This window comes from Clupea harengus, chromosome 10 (assembly GCF_900700415.2).
Source record: "Clupea harengus chromosome 10, Ch_v2.0.2, whole genome shotgun sequence".
Lineage (NCBI taxonomy): Eukaryota > Metazoa > Chordata > Actinopteri > Clupeiformes > Clupeidae > Clupea > Clupea harengus.
The window spans coordinates 4,354,449-4,380,042 of record NC_045161.1 but is presented as its reverse complement, the minus strand read 5'-3'; the positions used below and the strand labels follow the sequence as shown (position 1 = coordinate 4,380,042).

The 25,594-nt window shown below is 42.7% G+C and overlaps 1 protein-coding gene and 1 long non-coding RNA gene across 6 annotated transcripts in view; both read left to right on the top strand.

Moving 5' to 3' along the window:
• Positions 1-2,064: 2,064 nt before the first annotated feature.
• atp11b (ATPase phospholipid transporting 11B (putative)) overlaps positions 2,065-25,594 on the top strand; it is a 48,786-nt gene continuing 25,256 nt past the window's right edge. For 4 of the 5 annotated variants that reach the window (XM_031575064.2, XM_031575063.2, XM_031575062.2 and 1 more), the window contains exons 1-17: positions 2,065-2,434; positions 14,994-15,110; positions 15,282-15,371; positions 16,134-16,214; positions 16,680-16,787; positions 17,210-17,338; positions 18,351-18,454; positions 18,680-18,727; positions 19,213-19,277; positions 19,459-19,540; positions 19,673-19,823; positions 20,231-20,428; positions 20,873-21,031; positions 21,516-21,694; positions 21,942-22,010; positions 22,116-22,189; positions 22,563-22,666. In XM_031575064.2, coding sequence (XP_031430924.1) covers positions 2,408-2,434; positions 14,994-15,110; positions 15,282-15,371; positions 16,134-16,214; positions 16,680-16,787; positions 17,210-17,338; positions 18,351-18,454; positions 18,680-18,727; positions 19,213-19,277; positions 19,459-19,540; positions 19,673-19,823; positions 20,231-20,428; positions 20,873-21,031; positions 21,516-21,694; positions 21,942-22,010; positions 22,116-22,189; positions 22,563-22,666 — 1,785 coding nt within the window. In that variant the 5' untranslated portion in view covers positions 2,065-2,407. The remainder of the gene's footprint in view (positions 2,435-14,993; positions 15,111-15,281; positions 15,372-16,133; positions 16,215-16,679; positions 16,788-17,209; positions 17,339-18,350; positions 18,455-18,679; positions 18,728-19,212; positions 19,278-19,458; positions 19,541-19,672; positions 19,824-20,230; positions 20,429-20,872; positions 21,032-21,515; positions 21,695-21,941; positions 22,011-22,115; positions 22,190-22,562; positions 22,667-25,594) is intronic. The other variant, XM_031575065.2, reaches the window with a different exon arrangement.
• On the top strand, positions 23,455-25,300 carry LOC116222127. Its single transcript, XR_004164478.2, has 2 exons — positions 23,455-24,947; positions 25,006-25,300. It is a non-coding gene; the product is annotated as an uncharacterized LOC116222127 (long non-coding RNA).

Below are 25,594 nucleotides of genomic sequence, written 5' to 3'. Positions count from 1 at the left end.
CTATTATCCTGTTTGCATAGCTTTGGCCATGGAAGTTTTAAGTTCTCAATTGCAAAGCAAGCACAATATCATAGCCAGTCATCCAATCAACTGAGCTGTTACATCAAAGTTATATAGAGAGATATTTACCCTAAAATACCCTGGAAATTCAGACCCCAGAAGTATTTCACATAGTCTAGAACTGTAGCAGTGTATAATATGACCGCTGCATACATTGCGAGAATGAGCAAGATTTAAGTGAAATAATCAAATATTTTCTGTTCCAAAAACAGTGTGTTATTTCGAAGGATAACATTTCTGGCAACAATAGACTAAAAGGTTTGTTGTGTGTTATTCTGCTGACAATGTAAGGAACTAGTTTGTGGGTGTGGAGGCTCTACACTGATAGGGTGTGAAGCAGCAGTACCTGTGAGTTACGTTTGTGGTTTTACAGCCTGTCTATTGAATATGAGGATGAGTGAACAGATACATTCTTGTGCATTCTTGTACATTTTGTTGAATTTACATGCATACATAAGCAACAACATGAGCTTCATTGTATACATGTACTTGGCATTTATTTACAAAGTTTAAAGAAATATGAATGTACCGTATATATCAAATGTAGGGTTATCAGGTCGAAGGCAAGAATATGTTTAAAAATAATACTAAATGTAGAGTATCGACATCTATAACAGGACAGGGGTATACACTATCATAATAATACGTTTAAATATAGCCGCAAGCAGCGATTATTGGGGTCCAAGCATATTGTGTGAACTGCCCCAAGTAGCAAAAGGTTGAATGATTTGACCACTTCGATTTGAGCAGTGAAAGAGCACCTTTTGTGAATACTATGTAAGGATTTAAAGACAAAATTAATTTTGAAGATAGACCAAACAATGTTAGTGGAGTAATGGAGGAAAACATGTTGTAGCTTCTTGTAGGGACATCTTACGGCTGATTTGGGTAAAATAGCATTGACATTATGAATGAGCCTACCATATTGAATTAAGATTGGCAATTCACACAGGCATGTATTAGCCACTGACTTTTGTTAAATTCAATTAAAAAAAAATAAAGCTGAAGCTGTTCTTGAGATGTTAAAGTGTATCAGTTGCACGAAATTGACGAACTTCCACGAAATTTCGTGAAGTTTGAACTTTTACATCACAAGGTATTGGCAAGAGAAGTGCTAGAATTTTGCTCAAAACATTATTCACCACTCCACAAATGAATCATAACCAGCCAGGGGAAAGAGCCTCCTAGAGTCCAATTTGCCATTACAATTTAGAATTTCACAGTTCTCGAGCTATTGCTCCAAACGTGCTTTGAGCCTACCCCACTACAGGGGGCGCTAGCACGAAGGGAAACACACACCTAGGGACACAAACGGTATATTCATATCAACTATCTGGGGCTACAACCATACCAAGTTTCATGTGAATTGGTGAAGTCTAAGTAGATTATATCGTCCATCAAAAATGAGTCGGGAAAATAATGTTGAATAAGGATGAAAACTTTGTCAAAAACTGGCGCAGCGGCGATCATAATTATACCATACAGATCTAGAATTCACATTAACTGCCATTGATAACTTGAGTTATACTTATTACATAATCAAAAGGGAATCTTCAGTTGGCAACATTCTATACGCACGTGTGTTGTGTGTGTGTGTGTGTGCGCGCGCGCGCGCGTGTGTGTGATCGTAATCCTTCGTAAAGAGTGAAACATATGACATAGATTCAAAAGGGACTTGTGATGACACCCGTGTAAAGATTGATGAACAAGATTTAAAACAATCTAATTGATTGGCTACTGTCAAACTTTTTCTTGCTCTGCCATTGATCATTTATCAATAATCCAGCTAAGCATTCGAATTGTGTAGCTAACGGTGGAAAATAACGAGCACTGTGTGAAACGCTGAAAACATTAAATGTGGAAAACACAGCACAGCAAGGCACTGTAAAAGTCATCAATTCAGCCAAAATCAATAATTCATATCACGATGAGGAATTCCCCAAATACTTGTGACATACGACTCCAAGCCTGCCTTTCCACACTCAGACAACTTTTCGTCGTCACTTCCTGGATGTTGAAGGGTGGCAGTAGATGAAGCCGCTCGCTAGACCAAAACCAACGGAGAATGTAGACGGGTACAGTGGCAGTGGAGCGGCTGTTGGTTTAGTAATTAAAACATCAGTCAGTTTATATACAAAAAGTGGGGGGATAATTTGTGTGTGATGGAGAGAGATCGTTGTTTTTATGACGCATACATGCGAATTGGATGCGTTGTGTAATGCACATAGAAGGGACTGTCTATGGGGAGGAATATTAATGGTTCGAGAGATTTTGTCGGAGAAGCTAGCCAACTTTGCTAGCACGCTTAAGCTAGCTAGCTACCTGCGTTTGAGGAAATTCTGCAAGGATGCTACGTTGGATACGGCAACAGCTGGTAAGATGAACAGTCTTGGCATGACGTTAGTGCGCCATTCACTTTGACAGACAGTATGGTGGTTGTTTTCACTTGTTTGAAAGAGTGTAGATAATGAACCTACCTTTAATGTCACTGAGTAATGTCAATGCATCGTGGCAAGTCAGCTCGTTTAGTTGTAAACCGTAAGGGTAGGTTTTCGGCTCTTGACCCAAAATAACGCAGCTTGCATAGTAACATAGCTTAATAAGCTAGCTAATGTAAATAAACCATTTCTGTATTTGTTAGCTCGCTTGCAAGAGTAATATATATGTGCTTTGGTCTTCCTATGTTTATGACTTTGTCAAAGCTTTACTGGCAGGGTAACTTGGCGAACGATGATACTAGTGAGAGTTGCTAATGTCTAACTTAAGTTACTGCTGCCTACCTGGATTCGCTAAGCTCCAAAATGAATGTCATTTTGTAAACTTATTACAACAATTACTAATTATTAGCTGAATAGCAAAAGTGTCTAGTTTTTATTGAAAGTTAATGAAGTTGTAAGGCCCATAGTGTAGAATATTCCTACTAGGTTTGAGAGTTGTTTTGCTTCGTCGAGCAAGCTGCTTGACGTCTAAGTTAACTCTAGCTAACGTTACCTGGCTAAGGTCTTCCTATGTCTATGTGGCTTCCTATCGATAGCTAACATAAACGAACCGTTGCTACCGTAGCATTGAGAACAGAGTGAACAGTGAATACTAATCTTACACAGCACAATAACCGTGGAGATGGCCAGTTTGTAACGTCAAAACTTGCATTATATGTCTCTGTGAAGAAAACTATTTTTTTAATAATAGTAATACATAATAATAATAATTATTATTATCCAGTAAGAAGAGCAAGTATCAATTGATAAGCTAATTATTACCATGTACTATTTACATCAAAGGGATATTCTAAGTACCTGGTTTAGAGACAAATCTCGGTAAATTCAGGAGTAAGTAGTTAACTTCATACAAGAAGAGCCCTATGGCTTTGTTTGGTCTTCTATTTGTTTTTTCACTTACTCTGAGTTGACTAATCCAAGTTAGTCACTAAACAACGTACTTGGAATACCCCCCAAATAAACTTGAGTTGACGATACTGAATTGCACCTAAGCGTATTTTGCGAATATGCATATTATGCCAATTATGTGTTTTAATATGCCATGCATCGATCCGGTATTTTGTTTGTCCAAGCGTTTTATCCATCTACCTTGAAATTGAGTTGAAGTGTTGAATCTACATAATGCAGTACAGATGGTTTGCATCAAAGGACCGTCACTCCTGCCATTCTGAGAGAAGAGAGTTGTGTTTAACTGACATGAGAAGAACGTCTCCATTCATATCGCATATCACCGACCTCCTTAGGTAACTGCCGGTTTCTTATTTCAGTGGAGATGGCGGTCTCTTTGACTGAAAAAGAAAGGTTGACATGTTTCCGGAAGTACACGCGGCAAACCCCTGCTGAGGTGTGCTTTTGAAAAACTGAACCTTTTCTGACCTGCAGAAGATGTCACCCAGAGAGAATGTGTTGTGGATTCACGTGCATGCATATTGCAATAATGTAAAGTGTATTACTGAATCGTGTTAGTTATTCTATTTTCAGTGTGAACGTTGTCGTTCTTAGTGACTATTGCAGTTGAACCCTCACTATGGTTCAGTATGTGGGCTGACTGGCATATGAGCCTGGCTCTTTGGCATTGCAGTCTGGTTGTAGATTTGCTACCCTATAGATGTCCGGTGTAGGGTGAGGTAACTGCTCTGGGGGGAGGGGGTGATCTGTCTTCCTTTCGCCACACAAGTGTAAGCAAAGATACTATACACCAGTTCCCTTTTCAGCTTTATACAAATGTTATGGCTGGATTGAACAGTGTGCTGCTTGAGCCAGCGGTTTTATAGCAGCCACAAGATCCTGTTTTGAGGTGAAAGTCATCTTCACACAATCATTTGGTTCAAAAGCCTTGTCATCTGATTAGTCAAGTTAAGTGCAGTCTGCAAATGTTTGCCTCATGACTTGCATCTTGACAGTCCTCAAAGGGAGCAGAGCTCTACAGCCTGGCATGTTGGCATGCGGGTGTCAAAGAGTTTGTGCTATAACCTGCTCTTGCACCTCAATGAGTCAAAATTCACTCACACTCCAGTTAATACAGCTCTGTATTTCATGCATCCTCAGAATCTTGTTTAACGTTATTCTTAAACAAATATTTGGATTTTCCTAGCCAAACTCGAGCTAAACTAGTTTGACTACATCAGTCCGTCGTATGTGTTGTTCATTCACCCCATTACTGCACCAGTCACTAGCTGGTTTCTTAAAAGGCACCGTTTGTTGTAACCTTGTTTTTGTTTTTTAATTAACATGTACAACCATGCAGCCAGAGTTAAGGTGCTGCATGGACACGAAACAAAGTGTTGCACATGCCTGTGAAGCCTGCATCGATGCAGATTCGCTGTTGGAGGGTTTTATTTCCCACTTCCACTCCTGCTAATTGGTTCGGGATGGCACTTTGTGGCAGACCCTCCACATGAACACACAAACGGAGTGGAAGGGTGTAGGGAGAGGGTGTAGGGGCTAGTTTGGAAAAAGCCCATAGGCTTGGGATAGTTATGAAAATGGCATGCCACATCTCCTGAGTTAATCTTTTTGAGGCCACAGTAAAATTAGGCAGAGAATGTTAATTTGAAATAATTTTATTTTTAAGGTAGCATTAGTTCATTATTACTACATAGCTAGCAGTGTAACAGTTGCTGTGTAGTTATAACAACTGCTTATTTCATTGTTGAAATCAGCAGTGTGTTTTTCAGAAACGACACACCGCCAAATGCATTGGTGTGGAATTGAATATTCCACATAGTTGTGTGATTAACATCTTTTTTTGACATTGTAAGGAATGATCAAGGGGAGGAGTCTAGTCTAGCCTACACCTCTTCCTAAAAGGGAGCAGGCAGTGACAAGTGGCCCTACAGGAGGAAGCATCTCGTTACTAAGCCTTGCCAAGCCCACACACAGAAGCACAGTCTGAGGCAAAAAAAAAGAGGAACTGACATGATCTCCCCTTTGGTTGTTTGGGTGCGACAGTGGTACAGGAGTTAGAGAAGTCGTTTAGTAATCAGAAGGTTGCTAGTTCGATTCCCTGTCGAAGCGTCCTTGAGCAAGACACTGAACCCCTAATTGCTCCTGATGTGCAGTGTGCCATCAGTGTAAATGTAAAATGTGTATACATTGTAAGTCGCACATATGTAAGTCGCTTTGGATAAAAGCGTCTGCTAAATGACTAAATGTAAAAATGTAATGTAATGGGTTGCACCAAGAGGACACAGCAGGAGGTGACCTCATGGTTGTTTTAAGAAACGTGGCCATGACTGTTTGTTTATCATAAAAGGACTTTGGAGCAACATGGAATCCTCTACCGTACTGCACTGTGCTGTATTGACGTCAATATGTCGTGATCTCCTCTGTCAATCGCCCTGGTCATAAGTTCACTGATCTGCAGTTCACTCATATAGAAGTGTTAGGCCCATTATTTCGACTCAGTTGTGCTCTGTTCTTCTGTGGTTGTATGTGACGTCGTTTATCCATAAAATGAGCTTACACTAGCTTAACTCTTATGTTAAGGTGCATGTATGCAAATGTACTTTAATAAGGCTGGGAATAATATGTCTCAGGTTATAGACTTTTTTGATGGCACTCTGCCTTAGTATTCTTGCTACCTGCAGTACATGGAATGCAGCCAGCTGCTTAGCCCACATCTTCCTCGCGTATAGAATCAGCCTAACCTGAAAAGACCCATCTCATTTGTTACTGCAAGGGGTCATTGCCAGTCGACAGCAGCCTTGCTGAAATGGTTTCATTCATAAACAAGAATCATCTGACCTTTCCTGATGGCACAGCAATCTAGATGGTGGTGCTGCAGCAATAAACCAGCCATGATATGAGTGATTAGGCCTATTCGACTGGACCTCCGTAGTATTACACCTTAAGGCCATGCCTACCTGCGCAGTGAACCGGAAGGTCTCCAGTCGACCGACCAGTCGATCGGGAAAAAGCTTTGGTGGAGCGCGACAGCGCGATCACGTAGTCATGAAAGAGAAGTGGACTGTGCACTGCTGTTTCATTACAGGAAATATTAGACAGTAGCAGTGACAAGAAAAGTGACAATGATATGATGGTATTACATGGATTGGCTGCAGCTGTTAGGTTTCCAAGGTTGTCCATATTTCCCCCCGTGTCTTTGGTCGACACTAAGTAAGGTAAATCTCAAAGTAGCTTACAGTCAATTGTGTGTTAAAATATTTCACAACATAGGAAAATATATTAGGTTTTTTGCATAAACAAAACCCGCACATTTCCGTCCGCGCCTGCCAAATGGATTGATAACGTGACCTTGGTGCACTGAGCTGCACGATGGCTTCCCTCCATGCAGAAAGTGCCTCCCCGGGTGTTGGACAGAAAGCGGTGTAGACTAGTCAGATAAAAACCACGCGGCACTTTGGCCCAGTGCGGCACACAAGTGCCCAGTAGAGTACCGCAGTTGACAGGTGCTTATCACCCACACTGACCCAGCTCCACCCCTCTACAGGGTTATGATTTCGGGTTATTCCCCCAGTCTGCTGCTGGTACCTGCCAGGGTACTCATCACTACCTCAGTAGCTCCCCACAGATGGGGAGCCACTGGCAGTGGAGGCTCTCAGACAGACACTGCGTCTGGAAGATGAATGTTTAATCAGGGATGCTCTGCCCAAGTGGCAGACCTGATCCCTCATAATGAAAGCTGTCCTCAGAGAGCCGAGCTTTGTACACACATAGGGGTCCTACCAACACAGACATACCAACTCACGCACACACACACACACACACACACACACACACATACATGCAAACTTTTTCCACACGCTAGAAGCACTCAAAGTTGAATATCACCTAAAGTGGAAAGCGGCAGTCAGTGATTTACTAACCTGAAGTGAGAGCAGAAGCCATATTCATGGCTTGGATATTGAACTGTGCATGTGTAACCTGCGTATGAACTGTGCCTGTGTAACCTGCGTTGTGTACAAGCACAGTCCCACTTTGGACTCGGGCATGGGAGGCAGGCGTGCTAGCAAGGAGGATAACATCCATGGATCCTTGTGTCTGTGGCTAGCACCTCCCTTAAGGTGTCGAAGAGGTTTACTTACTGCACAGCACTGTACCTGTTGGCTACTGTTAAACATGGTCAGACCCACAGAAACGGGTAAAGGCCCATGCACATTAGGGCTCATGCAAGTAACGACTAACTTTGATTGATTATTCTTTCAATTCTTTTTTCGATTAATCGATTATTTGAAAAGTTTAAAAAAAAATCCTTTGTAGTATATCCACACTGTTGAACTTGTTGTAGTTGCTGTAATCCTTTTAGCCTATCGAGTTAATGCTAGCTCTTCCTCTTCCAAATTGGCTGTTGGCCTGCAAGTAGAGTAGTATTCACATTTCCTTAATATATTATCTGTTTTTGGAGGGCGTAAGGAGGTTGGGTGCTGTTTGTTTTCCTCCCGTTGTTTAACTCTGTTTTTCATTAAAGGGAGGTAGTTTGGGAGGTTCTATGTCTTTTGTCTATATTTATTCTGTGATCAGGTGAGGTATTTTGTGAATTCTCAGTTAGCTGCTAAAGTTAACTAAGTCTCCTTTAACAGAGCCCAAATTTTTCCTTTTCAAATACAGCAGATGCTGGTCAACTCTGCAATGCAGCTGACGACCATCTTAGCAAAGGCCAGGGTGCATTGAAATGTTTCTCATCATGCTGATGCAACCCACCCCTGTCATTTTTTTATGTTTAGGTCTTGTCACGTAAGCTTCTCTAGGTCCTCCAGGCTATAAAGAACCTTTGTTTCTATGATAGTTAATGCATGCACCAACGTGCTTAATGATGTTACCAACTAATCGACTATTAAATTAGTTGGCAACTATTTTTATAGTCAATTTTAGTCGATTTAGTCAAATAGTTGTTGCAGCTCTAATGTACATGCTGTTGACCCTTCCTACCACAGTACATTTCTAGTATGGTTGATATGAGGCCGTTAGGACTGACACTTCACCAGTATTAAAAATGAGGTCTTTTATGTGGCCTAATTATGAGCAGTCTGTGTCCCGAGTGAGACCATAGGCTTCAATGGACCGCTGAAAGAACGGCCATTGGTTACCATTACGGTAACTATCTTTGCAAATAAATACATAGGCAAACGATATTTTATTGATTTCATTTGATTTGTCTTTACACTAAGAAATCAAGGTTCAGGAATGGACTTTAAAAATGTAGACTAGATGGCTATTTGACTAAGTAAGTGGGTTGTTATTTAAGACATGACCTCATCACTTTGAACTGTACCTTACACAAGCAGAACATCAACTGGAATGTAGGCTATAAATAATCCACTGTATTGGTGGATGGTGCATGAAGCAGATGAATGTCCGTGACGTGGGTTCAAATCTTAGGTGTGGTGTGAGTAAATGGTTTGGGAAACTCTCTGATAGACTAAACGGTTGGTTAGGTCACCAGCTATGACAGCTGGCTGAAATATATTGATGGCTTGGTTTTATCATTTCCGGAAAACAGTGGTTTAAATGATTTGGGAAAATCTTTCATAACCAGCCAGATATGTACACGTAACGCTAACATGGGGTTAAATATATAGACTGTTATTAATGGCTTGTTTTTTGTTTAAATGGTTTTGGGAAAGTCTTTGATGACAAGCCAGATACATAGCCTAAACGTAACGACATAATAGGCGAGCGTTCAGCCATGCATTTTTAATGGTGAAAAAACAGGGTGTAGTGCAACCATTTATACACGTACACTACACGGGATCAAGATGGACATCTCCGAGTTGGAGCAACCATTTATACACGTACACTACACGGGATCAGGATGGACATCTCCGAGTTGGAGCAACCATTTATACACGTACACTACACAGGATCAGGATGGACATCTCCGAGTTGGAGCAACCATTTATACACGTACACTACACAGGATCAGGATGGACATCTCCGAGTTGGAGCAACCATTTATACACGTACACTACACAGGATCAGGATGGACATCTCCGAGTTGGAGCAACCATTTATACACGTACACTACACAGGATCAGGATAGACATCTCCGACTTGGATCAACCATTTATACATGTACACTACACAGGATCAGGATAGACATCTCCGACTTGGATCAACCATTTATACACGTACACTACACAGGATCAGGATAGACATCTCCGACTTGGATCAACCATTTATACATGTACACTACACAGGATCAGGATAGACATCTCCGAGTTGGAGCAACCATTTATACACGTACACTACACAGGATCAGGATAGACATCTCCGACTTGGATCAACCATTTATACACGTACACTACACAGGATCAGGATAGACATCTCCGACTTGGATCAACCATTTATACACGTACACTACACAGGATCAGGATAGACATCTCCGACTTGGATCAACCATTTATACACGTACACTACACAGGATCAGGAGTTGGATCAGTGTCAATATCTCAAAAGCCAAAGGAAGCGGCGCCAAAAAAACGTGTACAAAATAAATAATGAAACTTAAGAAGAGCAATAGTGTGATTGCATGCGTAACAAATACATTTTTTGCCTTTTATTTTCCAGTTCACTTCTCATAGTCCTTTTAATAAAAGTGCTTTGTAAAAGTTGATATAATCTTTTGTTTGGATAAAGTTTGTATGTGTGACACTAAATCATCCACACAATGACAGTTATTTTTGAGTATGGTACTTTCTGTGCTGCTAGTTAACATCCCCCACTTGTGGATCATCAGCTTGGCCTCATGATGACCACGTTTTCATCTGCTTTAATCTCATCACTGGACATAAGGCTTGTAGCTGTTTTCTGTAAATCTGCAACATAAGGAAGCGTTGTTTAAAAATCAGGCCTTATATTTTAACCAACTAATAAACATGTAAAAACGATTCAGGGTGGAGTTTGAGGGGTGCAATCACTAATCTTTCAACTAAAACTGCTTTGGAACTGGTCATTTGTTGTGGGAGCTAACTACATCATGTCATCTTTTAAAGAATTCTTTCACGTCCTTTTTATTTAGAGCAGGGGTTTTCAACCGGGGGTCCGTGGCCCCCTGGTGGTCCACGACGGCATTGCAGGGGGTCCGCGACATGTTGATCAGTTCACCATTGAATTTTTTTATTTTTATAAATTCGCTTTGATATTTCAACACATTTCCAGATTATGCGGAATATGTGCGCGGGGGGAGGGGGAGTGGTGACGGCGGTTAGTGATCTACCCTTATAACTGCACATATTTAAGTGTTATAGGCAGAATATCTGTGCAGGGGGAGGGGGCGTGGCGGTGGCTAGCGATGTACCCTGATCATTTCACATATGTAAGTGTTATAGGCAGAATATCTGTGCAGGGGGAGGGGGCGTGGCGGCGGCGGTAACAAACACGCACGCGCATGCAGGCACATCAGTGGGCCGCAAATTACTTTCTAGTCAGAATGGTGGTCCCTGGGACAAAACCAATTGAAAACCCCTGATTTAGAGAACTAGGTTAGGCAGCTACAGTGGGTGTTCTGTTTATACACACAGCTTCCTGTCCCTGATAGTCTACGAAGAAAAGCCGGTTGGCACACTGAAGTAGGCCATTTCTAGACCGCAGCTGTCCTAATTACTGCTAGCTAGCTTGCTGGCTAGTTCAAACTAAGGCACATATTTGAACATTGGAGAAACAAAAAAACAGGACAGAAAATGTCATGTTGGCTATAACGTTACTGTCAATGCGTTTGTGACTTGACATATAGTTTGATGTTATTGACCCGTGGTTTGTGCATATCCACTCTGGATATCTGAGAAGTTTGTTTTTGTGACGTAGCAGAGGAGTTCACCGGCCCCACGTCTGCACACTTTGATTGACGGCTTTTAGAAAAGCTTGACAGTGAGTGTTGCATTTGTATGAGCTAGGTTGCTGCATTTGACTTCGTGCTATTGAACAGAGTAGTAACTACTATAAGCAGCTTATGAGCCAAGTGAGTAGAACCTCACATCCGTGTTCTTAATTCTGAAAACCAAATGACCAATCACAATGCGGGACATTATCTCAGTTTGTAGGATGCAGGACGAAGGGTCATAATGCTGTGCTTTACAATGCAAAGCAGGACACCTGGTCACCCTACTGCCTGTCCACTGAGCACATTGTGCCTCTCTCATGTGATATGCTTCAGACCTCTAGCCCTGAGGAATGGAAAGTGACTGAGTCTGCACCACCGGATCTCTCCTTAATTGGCTGTTTTCATTAGCCCTACCTGTCTCTTTATTGGCCTGATTTATTACATACCATTTCAATTCATTATCTAGTTAATACTCCCAGACCAGTGCACCCCCCCAAGCAGCTCTCAAGGCCTTAATGGAGCGGAAATGGATGTGCAGTTTCTCTGTGTGTGTGTGTGTGTGTGTGTGTGTGTGTGTGTGTGTGTGTGTGTGTGTGTGTGTGTGTGTGTGTGTGTGTGAGTGTGTGTGCGCGTGCGCGCACGTGCGTGCGTGCGCGTGTGTGAGAGGGAGTGAGAGAGACTGTGAAAGAGAACCAGACTAACCAGCCGTGTAGGCTAGCGAGGTAAGTGGCTTTGTGATGCAAAGCAAGGGACAGTGGTGTGACCTGGTTTACCAACATCATGAATTAAATAAAGGCTCCGCAGTCTTACCAGGGCAGCAGTAGTCACAAAGAAAAAAACTAAAAACTGAGGTGGTGAAAATGTCAAATCACAGTTACAGCCTGGCTATCTCGACATGCAGAGGAGTAATGGTGGTATGCGATATATATATAAAAAAAATCACATAGTATAATGCTTTTGCACGCAAAGCAGACATTATCTTAAGTGCTATCAAAGAAAATAAGAACATACAGATGAAAAGAAACTAGTTTAGCCAGTTTTGATCAACACGATCACGGAAAAAATCTTGTTAACTCACAAATGTAAAAACAGGACTGTGGGTTTTTAGTTATTTTTTATATATATATATATATACATATATTAGTGCTGTCAGTTTAACGCGTTATTAACGGCGTTAACGCAAACCCATTTTAACGCCGTTAATTTTATTATCGCGAGATTAACGCGATTTTTTTTTTTTTTTAGATTAACATTCTTTTTGGCCTCGCAAACCGTGTATTAGGGTAACGTTACGGTTTGAGTGAATGGTGAGCGCAATACGGCGAAAAGGATGATAAAAAGCTTCTGAATGGAGTTTACTTTTAAAAGTTGTGTTGTGCAAAAGAAGCGAGCTTCACTGTTGTCTGAAAATGTCAGCAGGCAGCTGGGTGAAAGCAAAGAAGTAGTAGGCTTACCTTTTATTGGTAACCTAACTGTTTCTGAAATAAGAGGCCTGACCGCTATGTTCCCAGCAAACTTGGAAAAAAGAAAATATCAAGCCATGGTTTAACTGCACTATAGGCTTAGTCCTTGTTTACCTGAAATGTGCACTTTATAATTTTATTTTGTACCGCCCTGTTTGGCAATGTTGGTTTTCAATAAAATAAAACATTTGCATAAAGCAAGCCAATCCACTTTTCCATGTTGATAAGTTATAAAATAATGGAAAAAATAAATAAACATTTAGAATAGATAAAAATTTGCGATTTAATCGTGATTAATTTTGAGTTAACTATGACATAAAAGCGATTAATCTCGATTTAAATATTTTAATCGTTTGACAGCACTAATATATATATACAAATATGGTAATTTCACATATCTCCTATTACATAGCATTGAATATATCGATATTTTTTTATATACCGACCAGCCCTAGTCGCAGTCGTAGCATTCAAGAGGCGATGGCCATAATCAAGCAGGTTTGCAACAGTGTCTGGGCCATGTGTTTCCTCTTACTCCACACGCATTTCACAAGAGCTGCCAGTAAGGACGTAATTGTCCCCTGAGAAAAAGAAGCAGTTATATCCTGACTGTCTCTCTTATGAGCCACAGTAAACACATTTCACATTTCTCCAGTGCATTTTGCTCATTTTAGAGTGAATATGAACGGAAAGGTATGTGGCTGAACATCTTTGTGTGTGTGTGTGTGTGTGTGTGTGTGTGTTTGAAGCACACACAACAGATTGTGTGTACAGTGCAAACAGAAATGTCTAGCGAGGCCTGACTGTAATTGAATGCATGTGTTGTCATTGGGTCTAGATGACGTGGCCTACTCTCCACTCTCTTTCTCTTTTTTTTCCCATAGCCATGGAGGAGGCCTCTCTGTCACTGTTAAGCCCAACCAATACACTCTGCTCCTGGTCGAAGGGCATTTCTTTAGCATAATGTGCTTAACCTAAGGGCTGCTGTTTAGGCTGATGCAGCTACCAGACATTAATTAAGAGAATTAGTATTGGAGTTAAATCTGATTATCCTCAGACACATGATGATGGTTAGACTTGCTAGACTGCTATTACCGTACTGTTTTTTTATTTTTTCCTGTAATTCTCATCAAACATGTCACACAGAATGTCAACTTGCTATAAGTGTTGGGTTCTGAAGGTCTTTGTTAACTGTTTAGGTTAAGTGAGGCTAAGTGACTAGGCTAGATACTGTGCCTGACCAAGCATAATATTTGTAAAATTGTTAGCTATTTTTACAGCAAAAACGTATTTCACCTTTAAAGAGACCGTTACCGCCACTGTTTATTTTAGGTATTACATTATGTTTATGTCTATTTAGCTGGCAATGTAGGATGTATTATGCATCTTTTGAAATGAACATACAAGTGCCTGGCTTCATCCAAAGATTGTAATGTTAAAGATAATAGACATTTGCACTTTAGTGCTGTCGTTTATTCCTCTCTGTGGTCCGGTCTAACACCAAGCAGGCTTTAAGGAGCTGGAAGTGAGCTCCTGTCCTGTTGGATTTGTCAAGCAGGTGTCAGGCTGGATTCCTGGGCTTGGTTTCTGCCCCAGTGCTCTGTGAAGTTGGCACCCCCAGATCACAACATTTGCTCCAGTGTAGAGCAGCAGGGTTGTGTGGCTGTGGCTCCCAGCCCTGACAGTCATTTGTGCTGATGTCTCTCGGCTCCCCTGCAGTGTGCGATTTGGTCAGAATTGGTCTCAGTCCTCATACATCCCTCTCCCATTAAAAGCCGATCGTAAGCAAACTGCCCCTGCTGAGTGCTTTTGTTGAGCTCTCATGCCAGGCTTGTGCTCCAAATTGGTCATTTCACAGACGCTTGAAATTTGCATTCTCTCTGCAGAAATGTCCCTCGCCCCAAGCAAGGCATCAACAAGGTTCAGTGAGCATAGCCTTGCAGTTTTGTTTAGAAAACCGCAAATCCATCTGTTGTACAAATAAATTATTAACACGACTTGTTCTTCATTGGTTGGATTGACTCTCTTTCTCCTTTTCGTTTGTGCCTGTATCTCTTCCTTCTATTCTGTTGCTGTATCATTCAAATTTCTATTTTGTTTATTCCCTATCTCTCTCTCTCTCTCTCTCTCTCTCTCTCTCTCTCTCTCTCTCTCTCTCTCTCTCTCTCTCTCTCTCTGTGTCTCCTGCAGGGCTTTGACCCTCCCCATCAGAGTGACACCAGGACGGTTTACATCGCAAACCGCTTCCCTCAACATGGCCATTATGTCCCCCAGCGCTTCGCAGACAACCGCATCATATCCTCCAAGGTAAGGCTGGGGAAACCCAACCCCCTGCAGCGCCTCACTCCCTCCCTGAGGCCACCCAGCCTCGCAGTTCTAAACCACAGCCATGGACTGGTGTTGGGAGTCCAGTGTGAAATGACTCATGCCTGTCCTTCTCTCTCTCACCCTGGGTCACTCTGCTCTGTGTCCTTGCAGTACACTGTCTGGAATTTTGTGCCCAAGAACCTGTTTGAGCAGTTCAGAAGGATAGCCAATTTTTACTTTCTTATCATCTTCCTCGTGCAGGTGAGAATCTTCTTCCTTCATTCTCTAATCTCTCCTCTCTCTTGTCTTCTTCCTTCTTTCACATACTCTCTCCCTTTTACTCTCTCTCGTCCCCTTCACCCTCTCTCTTCCTTTCTCCCTCCCTCCCTCTCCTTCTTTCTCCCTGTCTCTCTCTTGACTAACTGTTGCTTGATGCAGCATGTGACTGACTGTGTGTGTGTGTGCGTGTGTGTGTGTGCGTGTGTGTGTGCGCGCTTGTGTGTGTGTGTGTGTGCTTGTGTGTGTGTGCGTGCTTGTGTGTGTGTGTGCGTGTGTGTGTGTGTGCGCGCGCTTGTGTGTGTGTGTGTGCGTGTGTGTGCGTGTGTGCGCGTGTGTGTGTGTGTGTGCCTGTGTGGGCGGGCGAGGCAATGGCAGGCAGGGCTGCCGTTGTTTTTCTTGAGCACGCCGAGCCCTCAAGGAGTCCACTCCAGCAGCTCTGCTTGAGTGATGCGTCAGGGAGCCCACTGATCGTGCTCGTCTCTCTGCTCACGAAGCATTAAGCTCTTTCTAACGCCTCTCTTCCTCCTCCAGTGTCACCATGCCTGCATACTGCATTCTCCCCTGAGCTCTCTGCTTCACTATATGCAAATGCATGTGTGTGTGTGTGTGTGTGTGTGTGTATATGTACAGAGTGTGTGAAAGCATGGTGGGTGCTGTTGCGTAATATGGTTTCATAAATAATATGGTTGCAACCGTTCCCCAGATCATCTCATCACTAATCTCCCCTTCTTCTTTGTCTCGTAGCTAATGATAGATACGCCCACTTCTCCAGTAACAAGTGGACTTCCTCTATTTTTTGTCATCACAGTAACTGCCATTAAACAGGTGAGGTGCTCTCAGTAAGCTTCTCAGGTCTTTAGCTATTGCAAGGGCTCCTTCAATGCAATGTTGGGATTCCCAGGAAAATGGCAATATTGAAGCAACCTAATTATTGAGCTCAGCCCAGCTCAGAATTCAGCACCTTATTTTGCAAGGCAGCGCTACAGCAAAAATGTACAGTGCTGAGTTGATCATTTGCATAAGTGACTAGTCAGTATAAATTTGAATAAGAAATGAGGGCAAGACATGACCCCGACTATTCTGCATAGCTGGTTAGTCGAGATTCACGTTTTGTACCGTGGCATTTGTGACTGTCACCTGTGCCTCTGCAACAGTGTGGAGGCACAGATCCAGCAGGGACGACGGAGAGCAAGGGGGGTGCTTTCAGTATGATGCTGGCACTGCCACTCCCTGCTCTCCGCTCCTGCGCTCGGGAGTCTTCCAGCACTAATGCTTCGGCTGCACCTGCAGGGCTACGAGGACTGGCTGCGGCACAAGGCAGACAACGAGGTCAACGGAGCTCCCGTGTTTGTGGTCCGCAGCGGCAGCCTGGTGCAGACGCGCTCCAAAAACATACGAGTAAGACGCTCCCACCATCTGTCTGTCAGAGGACTGGCTGTGTCTGTTACTGGGTTAGGATGCTATCAGAACAAGGCACATGCAGCTGGGCTTTTACTGCCTGTGCTCTTAGTGGGTGTAATGTAAAAAGTAAACACGCATACAAAACTGAGACACTGCTTTGCCCATCAGCTACAGTCTGTGAGTTGCCATCAGATGGCATTATTATTAAGGTTTGTGCTGCATTTGATTCTTTTGTTGAAAGTTAAGGTTTTCAACCCAAGGCTAAATATTTCACCCCTGATAGGGCTTTATATTCATGTATTTAACTAAGTAGTCATACAGTATTGAGTAGAACAGAACACAATATGAACCCAATACACTGTTGTAACTAGAACAGTATTTTGGCAGTCCACATTATTCGGTCCATCTCTGTCCTGCAGGTGGGGGACATTGTGAGAGTAGCCAAAGATGAAACGTTCCCAGCCGACCTGGCGTTACTGTCCTCGGATCGGGCCGAGGGTACCTGCCACATCACCACCACCAGCTTGGATGGGGAGACCAACCTGAAGGTGCGGCTCCCTTTAATCTTCCTGTTTCCCTTTAATCTTCCCGTCTCTCCCTTTAATCTTCCTGTCTCTCTTTAATCTTCCTGTCTCTCTCTAATCTTCCTGTCTCTCTTTAATCTTCCTGTCTCTCTTTAATCTTCCTGTCTCTCTTTAATCTTTCTGTCTCTCTCTAATCTTCCTGTCTCTCTTTAATCTTCCTGTCTCTCTATAGGCCTTTTCCTGTCTCTCTCTCTAGGCCTTAACCATTTTTAGTTTCTGCCGCTTAGGATTTGAGTGACTCTGTAATGGGCTGTCTCTGTGCTGTTGAATGTGTCACATCTCACCACACACATTGGCAAGGGATTGCCACTCGCCCAGGGCTGTGTATATCTAATTATCTGTTTCTAATCAAAGAATGAGATTCGGCTAATTATACTTTTTTTATTTTAAGCCTCGGAGTCTAACTTTGTTTTTCTTTTGGAACAGCCTTAATATCTTTTATGGTTCAACAGATTCTCTTAAGCACATTTTCACATAGGCCTATTAAGTTACATTTGTATACACAATCATTGTTTATGTGCTTGCACGGTTGTGCACTGAGTGTAGCCTTGCTTATTTATTTGCACATTGTCTCAAACCTTCAAGAGAGACTTTAATTGATCCAAATCCAGACTTTGCGTCATCTGTTTTTCCATCAGATTCCTGGTGCATTGTCCTTGCTTTTTGCATCTGAATGTTTATGATTTTTCCCAGACCTTTCCCATCTCTTTCCCTCCCATTTTATTAGTTGGTCTGTGTTCATTAATGTATGTTTTTTCAGAATGCAGTTGTCTGTTGCAACAGCTTTCTTGACCGTATGTCAGAGGAATTGGTCTGTAGAAAAAGCATTGGCCTGACCTGTGTGTGTGTGTGTGTGTGTGTGTGTGTGTGTGTGTGTGTGTGTGTGTGTGTGTGTGTGTGTGTGTGTGTGTGTGTGTGTGTGTGTGTGTGTGTGTGTGTGTGTGTGTGTGTGTGTGTGTGTGTGTGTGTGTCTTAGACCCACTATGCAGTGCCAGAGACAGCCGTATCCCAGTCGGTATCCAGACTGGAGGCCCTGCAGGCGGTGGTGGAGTGCCAGCAGCCCGAGGCCGACCTGTACAGGTACGGCAAGCCAGAGGCTCCACAAAGGGCCATCCATTATTCTGACAACTCCCCTCACTGGCCCGTGCCGCAGAGGGAGCTCTCTTACACAGACTCACATTTCTGTGTGTCAGAATGTCATATTTTTAGCCAGGGGAGCGACTGTGGCCTGCCTGCCGTGGCAGTTTCTCTATTACTCGTTTAACTCCAACTCAGCACAATCTGCCTCCCTTCTCCGTCTTTCAGGTTTGTTGGGAGAATAACGGTAACACAACAAGGAGAGGAGATCGTAAGGTAAGACGGCTGGCTTCAGCGTTGAGACTGCTGTCCCTGTGACTCAGTGTATGTGAAAGTAGTTCATTGAAGATAAAATTCAAGTTGAGCATGTCGTACAGATTTTTTTTTAAATTATTATTATTTAGGGGCCTTGTGCTAGCCCAATAGATATTGCCAGATAATCTGCATCTGGTTTTGCAACAACTGCAAGGAGAGAAATCCTGGAACAATAACGTTTCTGTATCATTCTCCCAGGCATTTCATTTCCTATCCAGTGAAATATTCAACTCCATGACTCAAACATAATGACTGTCATTAATGATTCACCAGCTACTCTTGTGGGCTGAAATTCCAAACCCAGTTTCGGTGTGAAGCAAAGATCTCTTGGGCCGGCAACCTTTCCGTCTAGTGCAGATCATAAATGGGGCCAAAAATGACCCAACGTGTCCAGATGACCATTCAGACTTTTTTTCTTATTTCCAAATGTATGCTTGCTGTTTCAGACCCCTAGGACCAGAAAACCTGCTGCTAAGAGGAGCTCGACTGAAAAACACCAAAGAAATCTTTGGTACGCTCATTACACCCCAGCGCCTCATCATCTAATGACATACTCGTGTTATAACAACTGCTATGACTAATTACTGTTAGGGTTTGGCTGATTTAACACGAATAGCATACATTAATACATGAATTCATATAAAGGCAACTTGTCCGAGTCATGTCTTGCTTGTGCTCATTCCTTTCACCAGGTGTGGCCGTGTACACCGGCATGGAGTCAAAGATGGCGCTGAATTACAAGTGCAAATCCCAGAAGCGGTCGGCAGTGGAAAAGTACAACTCTCCTTGTTATTTCAGGCAGTCCCCAGCCATGGGCCCTTAAGTGATATTAATGTCTCAGTGGATTCTAATCCGATTATTTTTTGTCCCCCTTCCCCTCTGTGTCTCTGTTGCGTGTGGCCACAGATCCATGAATACATTTCTCATCATCTATTTGGGTATCCTGCTGTTCGAGGCCATCCTCAGCACCATTCTGAAGTACGCCTGGCAGGCTGAGGACAAGTGGAACGAGCCCTTCTACAACCAGAAGACTGACCTGGAGAGAAACAGCAGCCAGGTCTCTTCATTTTGTCAAAAGTTTTATTTTTTAATTCCCTTTCGATATTACACAGTCATCTCATAAACATCCACCATTTATGTCGGATGAAGCCATTTCTCACCGTTCCTGGTCGGGGATATTAAGCTGTAGTCATTTTCCACAGTCATGCATAGGGCCCAAAGTATTATGACAGTCCATAAGAGGAAGTGCCCCCCACCCCCACCCCCACCCCACTCACTGTAGTGTTCAGAAGCGTGACCTTTGACCTTTCCCTTCACTCAAGGAGGAAAAGTGCCTCCCTCACACTTCTATTCCTATTTGGGATGGGAGATGTCAGGGTGTGTTTTTGTTTTTTCATTTATTATATTGTTTTCCCTTCCTCTTTTTGTCTTCTTTCCCCCTCCGTCCTCACTTTATCCTTCTAGATTCTGAAGTTCATTTCGGATTTCCTGGCGTTCCTTGTGTTGTACAATTTCATCATCCCAATATCGCTGTACGTTACCGTGGAGATGCAGAAGTTCCTGGGCTCATTTTTCATTGGCTGGGATTTGGATCTGTACCATGAGGAGAGTGACCAGAAGGCACAAGTCAATACCTCAGACCTCAATGAGGAGCTCGGGCAGGTTTGTGTGTGTGTGTGTGTGTGTGTGTGTGTGTGTGTGTGTGTGTGTGTGTGTGTGTGTGTAATACTACACTTCCCAACCCTTCAGAAAGGCACAATGACTCAAGTGTCCATGCCTACGTCGCTTTGCTGGTAAAACTGACTCCCAATGTGTTCCCTTTATATAGTAATCTATGCATCATTCCCTAAAATGAATTGTCTGTAAAGTTTTTTGCCCTGCTCAAAGGCCCTGTCTTGGTCAAGCTGCTATTGATTGTAATTGGTGTAATGTAAAAAGTCAACACGCATACAAAACTGAGACACTGCTTTGCCCGTCAGCTACAGTCTGTGAGTTGCCATCAGATGGCATTATTATTATTAAGCTATTGATCGCTATGTTGTGTAAGCATCAGATGACCTTGATGAGGGCATAATGCTAAAGGTCAGACCCTACATTGTGCCACAGGTGGAATACGTCTTTACGGACAAGACTGGTACACTTACTGAAAACGAGATGCAGTTTCGGGAATGCTCTATTAATGGGATCAAATATCAGGAGATCAACGGCAAGCTCGTCCCAGAAGGGGTGGCAGACGACTCACCGGACGGCTCCATCCCTCGCTTGGTAAACAAACAAACACACACACACACACACACACACACACACACACACACACTCACACTCACACTCACACTCACACTCACACTCACACACACACACACACACACACACACACACACACACACACACACACACACACACACACACACACACACACACACACACACACACACACACACACACACACACCCACACTTGTATAAGTGTGCGCACAATACACATATGGAAATTGTTACCCATACCATGGATAAGAATCTCCCTCTAGAAAGAGATTTGGTTTCACTAACTCAGTATTTACCCAGATAATACGTACAGTGTTAATGTGATGATGTGTAAACTGCATATTTAAATGCACTCATGCACACATATTAATATTAGGATTAAATAACAAGAACGGCTCTATATCTGGCACTAGGAATGTAAGAGGAGGTAAAACATCATGTTCTCAGGTGTTCGTTTTGTCTCGTGTGTCTGCCTGCACACCCAGATCCGTGAGGAGGAGCTGTTCCTGAAAGCAGTCTCGCTGTGCCACACGGTGCAGATCAGCTACGATCTGGATCAGGCCGACGGCTTTGGCGACACGTTCTCCCACACTAACGGCTTCTCCCAGATGGAGTACTACGCCTCCTCGCCTGATGAGAAGGCGCTGGTGGAAGCCACCAAAAGGTGCAAACTCCCTCCTCGTGCGCTTTCCAGCATATTGGAGACAGTTGGCGTGCAGCTCATTTCTGTTCATATAGCACAACATTAGACTGGTAGTGCTTCTTGATGGATGAGGTGGTTTTATAATGCAGGCAGTAGAAGCACGGCTGGTATAAAAGCATGGCTCTTCTTTATGTTCTCCCTCTGTCTCTGTTTTGTAACCCATCCGTCTCCACACTTCTTCACATGAATAATATGGTTTTCCTCTTAGGATGGGGGTGACGTTCATGGGGAGCCACGCAGAATACATGGAAGTTAAGACATTTGGAAAATCGGAAAGGTAAGGATGGCATTCCCATATCACGGATGATTGATACCAACTTATGGGTTTTAGTCCAAATATTTCTGTGTTTTGTCCTTATTAAAACCTTCTCCATCTCCACAGATATAAACTGCTCCATGTCTTAGAGTTTGATGCAAACAGAAGGAGAATGAGTGTGATACTACAGACACCCTCAGGTATGTGTGCTCATTGAAATACTACAGACACCCTCAGGTATGTGTGCTAATTGAAATACTACAGACATCCTCAGGTATGTGTGCTCATTGAAATACTACAGACATCCTCAGGTATGTGTGCTAATTGAAATCACACGTTCTGTCACTGCAGGCCATCTGTAGATCCACCACTGTAGCATGTCTGAAATGTAGATTTGCACATTTTGGGAGCATTAGGGTGGCAGACAAGGTCCTCTTGTCTTATTTTTGGACGTAACATTTTCTTCCTCTGGAATGCACATGAACTCCGTTGCCAGTAGACCATTTAGAAACATTTAAAATCACCATTTGTCACAGCATCTAATGATGTGCCACTGATGTCATTCCTTGTCAGGGGAGAAAGTGATGTTTACCAAAGGAGCAGAGTCCGCCATTCTTCCCTACATCAAAAGTGGGGAGCTGGAGAAGACAAGAGTCCATGTGGATGAGTTTGCATTGGTAAGACATCATAGCATCAGGGTATCCCAGCATTATGTTGGATCTGGTCTGACATATTAGTTGGGGTGAAATAAACTGGGATGAACACACAACCATTGAGAGCCATTAGGCAGTTAGAACTGAATGATCCCCTCATATCACATTTGCTCAAGTTCATTCTCACACACACACACACACACACACACACACACTATTTGTGAGACTCGCCCTTCAGTTTTTCTGCAGAGTGATGTCATGCATCCTCTCTGAAGAGACTGGAGTGGATATAGGGATTAGGACGCTCATCTTTGGGTCATGCCTCGTGCGTGGCCACAGATGCTCTCGTTTACCACAGTGAGGGGGAAATAACGTGACATTCCAACAAGATAAACGACATCATCATGCAACAAATCCATCATCCACTCCTCTCTGAGACAAGAGACAACCGGCTTAAGAGCTCGTGGAAAGGGATAGAAAGAAAAGAAAGAAATATCAAGCTTCGTTTTTAGGTGGTTTTTGCCCAGTGAAATCCAATGATTTGTCAACTTCACCAGAAAATAGAAGCAAGAACAAGCGATGCAAGCAGTGCAATAGATTTGATTGAAATAACTGATGATGACTGGTCCCATCTACACAGCATAGAGCCCAGTGACACACTGCAGTGGTCGTAGCACACACACACACACACTCACTGATTTGATCCTAGCTGCACAATCAGCACGGGGAAGGGAAGAGGTTATGAAGAAATTGGAATCGGTTGGACAGGGTGACCAGAGAATTTGAAGGAAAACAGCCCCCCCCCGCCCTGACAAACCCCTGTCGCTGGTTGCTTATGGGTGTTCCTGGCTTGTGGTTACTGGGTTATGGAACTAAAACAAGTAGGCTAGCGTTAGTAAGCTCTGGGAAAGCTGGTTATTAGCTAGTTATTGCTATGTATTAAAGTTTAGGCTAAAAAAAAGCTTTGTTTCAGCAACGTGCGTGAAGGCAGCGTGCCGTGAAGGTGAGGAGTTTATAAACACGCACACTCACCTGCTGTGAGTTCTCTGGACAATGACATGCTCTATTTACTCATGGGCTCAATCGGACATTACACAGATTTTGTTACGTAACAGCGTAAAGTCCATTCAATGTCTGGTCCAGTTGATTTGGACATTGGGCATTCTCACATACAGTTTCTCAGGGTAATGTCTAGATAAGTCCAGGGTTGCAGTGTATGTCTGAAAACGGCTAAAGAAGTGTTCATTTCAAAACAATACTACAACTGAAACGAGCTGACACACTGACTGAGAAATGTTGTGGTCGGGAAAACCATTGTCGTACTACTCCGATGTCAGTACTCTACCGTCTGCAGTCAGAGGAACGATGATCATTGATAGTGATGGCCTCCCATCTCTACAAATGGGAAATGAGAATTCTGAAGGACTGTGTCATAGACGTGACATTGTACACTAGTGGTACCCAAACTCTCCGGATAACTTGAATGTTGTAGCAATCAATAACTACTGGTTGGTGGTGCAAATAAGCTAAACAAAGATACAGTAATAAAGTATGATAAGACATCACAAGCTACACTAATGGAATGAAAATGCTCCTGGTCTCCTAACTGAGAAGGTACACAGCAGCCGTCGGGTGTCCAGTGTTACCATTGAGCATCAGCCATCGATAGAACGCTCGCTTTGAAGTGAACTGAACCTGCTACACCACCCCCGCACTGCGTCAGACGGCAGCGTCTAGAGAGCATCCAGATGCATCTTGATTCTTGAACCAATTTCTTGATGGCTGAGGCTGAGATCAGCAATTTTGTGAAAGAATGGAAAGAAACCACCTATAGCCTGTCCAATCAATCTATTGACACTGTTTTTTGTCTTGGATGTTCATGATAACCCGCTATCAACTTCAAATCAATAGATTTTTTTTAAGTATAATTGTAATATCAGAGAATATCAGAGTGTTTATTTATTTTTTGACCTACAACAGCCCTTATTCGTCGTCAGCAAACATACAAAAGACATCAGATGGTGGATTATGTAGAATCTGTTCAATCCAGTCTGTGTATTTGAACATGAATTATTGCCTCAATGTTTCCCAATTTTAAAACCTTTTACCATAAGGTTCTAGGGGCTTCCATAGACTCCAGTGAAAGAAGAAGAAAAAGACGATGTGTGATAATAAGATAAGGTAGAAACACGATGGGTGATAATAAGATAAGGTAGAAACACGATGTGTGATAATAAGATAAGGTAGAAACACGATGGGTGATAATAAGATAAGGTAGAAACACGATGTGTGATAATAAGATAAGGTAGAAACACTGGGTGATAATAAGATAAGGTAGAAACACTGGGTGATAATAAGATAAGGTAGAAACACGATGTGTGATAATAAGATAAGGTAGAAACACGATGGGTGATAATAAGATAAGGTAGAAACACGATGGGTGATAATAAGATAAGGTAGAAACACGATGTGTGATAATAAGATAAGGTAGAAACACGATGGGTGATAATAAGATAAGGTAGAAACACGATGGGTGATAATAAGATAAGGTAGAAACACGATGTGTGATAAGATAAGGTAGAAACACGATGGGTGATAATAAGATAAGGTAGAAACACGATGGGTGATAATAAGATAAGGTAGAAACACGATGTGTGATAATAAGATAAGCTTCACTGCTTGGCCCCCAATAATTAATGATAACGAGGGCCTCTTAAATTAAACCCAGTTTTTTTTATTTAATTTTATTTGTAAAGATGTTGTATTCCTACAGGATATACATGCATACCAGATTTTCCAGTTTTGCAGATTTGCAAATTCAGCTTTCCCTAATTAACATATACAATCTGCCCTGTTCAATATGCACATTTGGCTTTTTGCTGTTGCTAAAAACAATATTGATGTTGGCACAGTAGTACTAGCTACATGAATATCACAGGTTTAAATGGCCTT